This window comes from Tenrec ecaudatus, chromosome 14 (assembly GCF_050624435.1).
Source record: "Tenrec ecaudatus isolate mTenEca1 chromosome 14, mTenEca1.hap1, whole genome shotgun sequence".
In the NCBI taxonomy this organism is placed as follows: Eukaryota; Metazoa; Chordata; class Mammalia; order Afrosoricida; family Tenrecidae; genus Tenrec; species Tenrec ecaudatus.
In genome coordinates this window covers 103,376,309-103,382,308 of record NC_134543.1, presented here as the reverse complement: position 1 = coordinate 103,382,308, position 6,000 = coordinate 103,376,309, and the positions used below count along the sequence as shown (strand labels likewise).

Below are 6,000 nucleotides of genomic sequence, written 5' to 3'. Positions count from 1 at the left end.
TGAAAAGTTTGATTATTTCCTTTCCCTCAATGAACAGTCACTCTTGTGAAAGGCCACAGGTCCCTTTGGGGAGGCTAGAAGAAAGACAAACAGTATTAACTATTGGTGATGTAGCAGGGTTCTTCTTCAAAGGGACCCAGCCTCCCCCTCATTCAAGGGGTTGTGGGTCTGTAAACTGGCTCAGGTCTGGGAATTGATTGAGCAATCGTGACTGTCTATTCTGCTGTTCACCTGATCTACCATTCTTTCGTCTGTGCAGATCACGTAAATATTTAGTAGGTTTCCCATCTATTTCATTCCTAGGGACACCGTGGCTAAGTAGCCAATGCCATAATTCCATACGAGACAGGTTGCTTTGATTACTACTGAAAACTTGTTGTCTATTATAACCACGCCCACCCTGTCTCTGTTGATTCAGTGCTGCCACCTGCCCTCTACCATCACGGGGACCAATCAGCCCCATTGTGGGCAAGTGTCAGAGTTCACTTAGGGCAGTGCCCACTGTTAATCCTGGTGCCCATAAAATAGCAATTACAGGAGACTTAAGAGATGCTGGGACCCACTTCACAAACTTGTTCCTTATCGTTGTGGTAAAGGGTATGTCATCAGGACACCCCCTTTTTGGGTCTATGGGAATATACTGATAGATAGCATTCTAACATACCAATCTCCCTAAGCTTTTGAATGCCTTCCTCTACAGTGTGCCAACATAGGTCAGGTACTTCAAGTTGGTCCAGTCTAGGCCATCTGGCAGTCCATGCTTCATTGAACCAACCAAATAAAGAATTAGATCCTCTCTTAGCCTCTCTCACAGAGACATTGAAAGAAGAGTCTGTGCTTAGGGGTCCCAGATCCAGAAACTCAACCGGTCTAATATTACATTTCATGCACCAGTATTCCACACCCTTAGTAACCATTCCCAGGGATATTCCCCAGGCTTCTGTTTGTCCGTATTTGAAAACTCGAGCAGATCTCCATGAGTATAGCGCGCTTCTTCTTGAGTAATCATCTCAACCTCACCTTTAGGAGCTTTCTGAGCCTTAATTTTAGTGACAGGTCTAGCGGAAATAATGGGTGGTGAGGGTGTTTCCTGGATGCTGTCAACAATATCTTGTAAGGTTTCTCTCTCAGGCAATGCTACCGATGTAGCCCCCCCCCCCCCGGCATTTCTGCTTGAACAGTTTGGCTAATCTGCTCATGTGTGGATTGTTTTATTTATAGTGAATTAATACCATCAGCTGGGAGGGGTGGATCCATTGACTTGGGTGGGTCAATTGTTTCTAGTGGCTCAATATCCTCCTCTGCAGGATCACCAGCCCATATGTTCCCGTCCCATATTTCAGGGTACCAACTTTTTCCAATCAATACTCTCAATTTGATATCAGACACTACTCTAGATAGTTTGGCTAATCTGCTCAGGTGTGGGCAGTGAATTAATACTTTCAGCTGTTGAGAACCACTGTACTAAGAAAACCCAATGGGATCAACATGACAGCACTCAACATGTTTGGCTTATTTTCCCCCAACAGTTTTATTGGCACATAATTCACACAGTATACAATTCAACAACATCCAAAGGAGTTGCACAATCATCACTACAATCAGTTTTAGAACATTTTCTTCTTTCTTGTACTCATTGTTATTAGCTCCCCATTGCCCCCCAACCTGCCCTGCCTGTATACCCACAAGGGACCGTTCATCCAGATACTGTCCCTATGGACTTACCTATCTTCGATTTCATATACTGAAAAACAAACAAACAAAGTAACAACTAACAATACAAAGTAAAACAGATGGATACCTCAAATGGAAAGAAAGCAGAAAATATTAATAACTGGAACAAAGTTTAATGGCTCAAAAAGGAGATCCAGTGATAGGGTGCTACATTTGAACCTAACCGAGTCTGCAGCAATCCATGTTCCACTGCATTCTGGGTGCTAGCAAGGCTGTTCACTTCCCAGGCCAGACAGACGGGATTCATCAGGGACTTGATCCACATGTATCTCCACCTCACTTTTTATTTTTTAACAGAAACTGCTTTAAAATGGGTCAAAAGGGAGAGCAAATGATCCGATGTTGATGTGACCTTTTGACCTGTCTGCTATAATCGGCTTTATAATGCTCTCTGTCTGATAGCAGGGCCATTTGCAGTCCTTAACTATGATCAGGGGGGATTCACCAGAGGCTTAATCCATGTGTAGTCCCTGCAAATAGATTTTGGGCTTCCACGGTCATCCATAGCTTTCTGAAAACCAGGTGCTCATGATTTAAGTGCTGATGTCTTTTCCTCCTTTAGATATGGATTTTATTATTTACAATTCTTAGGTCACACATGATGGTGTGCTTCTTCCATGTGGATTTAGTTGATACCTCACTTAGAAGGCTGTGTGTTTGAAATCAAGCCTATACAAACAACCCCATACACTGGCCACCATCTGGTTTCTTCGCCACACTTTGCTACAGCACCCCTATCTTCATGAGGGCGAGCACCAAGCAGGGCCATTCAACAACCTTTTTAATAACGAGGAAAATGTAATCATGAGGATGGTGACAAAAATCTTCAGTTTTACAGAAAACCAAGTAAAGAAAACTACCAAAACGAAGCCTTCCATTGACCAGAAATGAGTGGAGACAGCATAGAGATACATGAGAAATATGTACTCCACTTTCAACTTCTGCCACTGCGGTTCGTGAGTCTAGGTCTCTGCATAAATAAAATGGGCGTAACCATGATTTGCGGAGAAGAATCTGCTTGTCAACTTCATCTGAGCACTGGAGTGTCGACGTCCGTAGACTTGGTAAAAAAAAAAACATACGTTCCAACAAACCGAGCAGCCTCCCTAGGCAACTTCTTGCCAGCTCAAATGTGCCCGGAAGCTGATGCCACCTGGCCGGAGGCGGGGCCCTGGCGACCAGGAGGGCGGCTCCGCCGCGGTCGTGCCGGTGCAACCGGGTCCGGGAAACTCCCTCTCCTGGCCGCGTCCCCGGGGCGGCCTCGGATCTCCATAAATCATTAGGAACTTCTCGCCATTGGCTGACGCTGCCACCGCGCTGGCGGGGGCCCAATGAAAAAGAGCCCGAGCGGACGCTTCTTAATAATGAGCGCTCACCCGTGACGTCAAGGCCACCGATTGGCTGCCGCGCCGGGAGGCGGGGTCTCGCTCGGGCGCTGGCCAGCGCGGCGGGGCCGGCTCAGTGCGAGCCTGGAAGTCTGGCGTGCGGCGCGGGCCGGGACGCCGGGGGGCACGGAAGCCAGCGGACGCGCGGCGCGGCCCGCAGGACGGGAGGATGTTCAGCTGGATGGGGCGGCAGGCCGGCGGGCGCGAGCGCGCGGGCGGCGCGGACGCGGTGCAGACGGTGACGGGCGGCCTGCGCTCGCTCTACCAGCGCAAGGTGCTGCCGCTGGAGGAGGCGTACCGCTTCCACGAGTTCCACTCGCCCGCGCTGGAGGACGCCGACTTCGACAACAAGCCCATGATCCTGCTGGTGGGCCAGTACAGCACGGGCAAGACCACCTTCATCAGGTAACCGCCCCAGCCGCGGGGCGGCGCTCCCCGCGTGCACGTGTCGTCCCCAGCACCCACCGCCCGGCCCACCCCGCTGGGGGCGTCCGGCGGTGCCCGCGTCCCCTTCCCGGAGCCTCCGGACCGCAGCTCCCCGCACCCCCGGCATCTGCATGACCTCAGGCTCCGGGTTTCAGCCCCGCCCCAGGGCGGGCACGGCCGTCCAGTAGCCTCGGACACCCTCCCCCCGCCCCCCGCGGGCCTGAGGGCCCCCAACCCCTTCCCGGTACAGCCAAGCGCTCTCCTTCCTGCATCTGCCGTTCTAACCCCCTTCCTGGAAGGGAGAGCGAGGCTGTCCCTGCATCTTGTAACGAAGGGATCTGGCCTTCGCTAGAAAGAGGCCGGAGGTGCTGAGGGTTAGAATGGGCCATCGGGTCTTGGTTGAGGAGCGTGCCCGGAGTTATAACTATTTACCAAGAAATGAATGGCAGCACTAGAGGAGGTTGCCCCTGACCCTGTCCTTCGACGTCATTGCATGTCAACCCCCCCACTGTTCCATGGGAGGGGACTGTCGGGGTCCCTTCATTCTGCTGGTTCCCAGCCTGGTCTGGACGGGCACCGGAAGTTAGAGGGTGTCAAATTACTCTTTGTTAGTTTCTATTTCTTAAATGGGTCTCAGTTTCTATTTTCTTAGGTGGGTCGTTTCCTCCTCGCGCACCCTTGACAACTGAAAATATCTGTTATGTCTGCTGTATTTCCACAAGGACTCGCCTTGCATGCCTTGTGTTTTGAACAAATCGATTTCCTCCAAAGTGGCTTTTGATGGGAAATAATGTGTGTATGGAACTACGTAGATTACCTTTTGAAGCAACTATTTTATTGCTAAAGCAGCCAGTATATTGTTTTGCTGTTTCAGTTGAAGCAGTTACTGGCCATTTCAGGGTTTTGGAAATTGTTAACCATCTCTTCATCATTGATGTTTATTCAACAGGTGTTTGAGAAAGCCGCATCTATATTTGGATGCATGCCATTTCTATTAAGTGGTGACCTCTTTTTTCCCTCCATTCCAGTGGCCTAAATAGCTCCTACAACCAGAGGAGTAATTGTCACTATAGAAAATATGTTAAAAATGAGGAGCTGATGCCAGGGGCTTAAGTGGAGAGGAGATGTTTTGAGAATGATGAGGGTAACGCATGTACAAATGTGCTTTATACAATTGATGTATGTATGGATTGTGATAAGAGTTGTATGAGCCCCCAATAAAATGATTAAAAAATATTATGTAAAAATTCATGCCCTATGAATTTAGCACATACACCATGAATGAATTCAGCTAAGAAATGCGCTTTGTACTAAACGATAGTTCTAGACAATACATTGAATGTCCAGGAAAAGAAGAGAAGACTGGGGAAAAATAACAAGTTAAAAGCTACCTTAATGCTTACGAGTATGCTTAAAATTGGATTAAGTATGTCTCCCCAGATATTCCAAATAAAAATATTACAGAAACCAGCACCTTGAAAGATGACAAGCAGATGGTATACATAAGGTCTCAGTAATAATTAGCCAGTTTTTAAGAACTTGAATAATAAAGTATTATGACCAAGTAATACAGGAGTAGGAAGTGGAATTTTTGAACTAGATCAAGTGTAAGAGCATAGTATTGTTAGAGTGATACTATCGCAGATATTAGTGGTGCGTGTCCACAGCACCCGGGGCAGTTTTTCCTGTTTGTCTTTGCCACAAAGGCATTACTGTGCATATGTGTCATTAGGGAGCCCCTGCTTAATGTGGCACCAACCTGCAGCTAGGACAGCCTCTCTCAGCTGCCCTGGCCTGGACAATAAGCAGTCTGAAGAAAGAGAACACAGCTCAGAGTAGGGCCCTGACTTCATTCCCCACTTCCACTCCCAACCCCACCCCCAATCCCCAATTTACTTTTTTCATTATTTGGGGCAAGTTTAATGAACTAATTAAAGTTTTAAGAAGGGTTCTGAGATTCGATTTATTCTAGTTGCTCCACCCAAATCAACCACTTCTGTGCCACTCACAACCCTTGGGTGAAGGAGGAGGGGCTTTTCTGGAAGCCACTGGTCTTTGAGGACATCGCTGACTTAAGAGGCCTTGTTAGGCCACGGGTACAAGGTGGACCTTTGAGGTAAGAAGAAAATCAGGCTGGACAAGAAGTTTGGTGAGGCCGTGAGTTTGTTCCAGATTATAGCTAGGTGGAAGCCCCCTCATAAAAGGTCAGACATCTGAGAGACACCTGTACTGGTGCCAGAGAGCAGAATGCTTGGTGCAGGGTGCTAACCATGCTGGTTCCTGACTCCTAGCCCTCTCTGATCTGTGCCACAGAGGCCTGAATTGTGTGCCTCTACTGACTGAATGCTGGAAGCCCATGGTTGGATGTGGGGTGCACCTATCTACACAGAGATTCTTAGCCTCCTGGTTTCTTGCCACATCCCAAGAGGTCACTCACTGATAACACAGAGCTAAT

The 6,000-nt window shown here is 48.4% G+C and overlaps 1 protein-coding gene across 1 annotated transcript in view; it reads left to right on the top strand.

The window, feature by feature from the left end:
• The first annotated feature begins 3,180 nt into the window (after positions 1-3,180).
• EHD4 (EH domain containing 4) overlaps positions 3,181-6,000 on the top strand; it is a 78,230-nt gene continuing 75,410 nt past the window's right edge. The window contains exon 1 of the mRNA XM_075531611.1: positions 3,181-3,524. Coding sequence (XP_075387726.1) covers positions 3,289-3,524 — 236 coding nt within the window. The 5' untranslated portion in view covers positions 3,181-3,288. The remainder of the gene's footprint in view (positions 3,525-6,000) is intronic.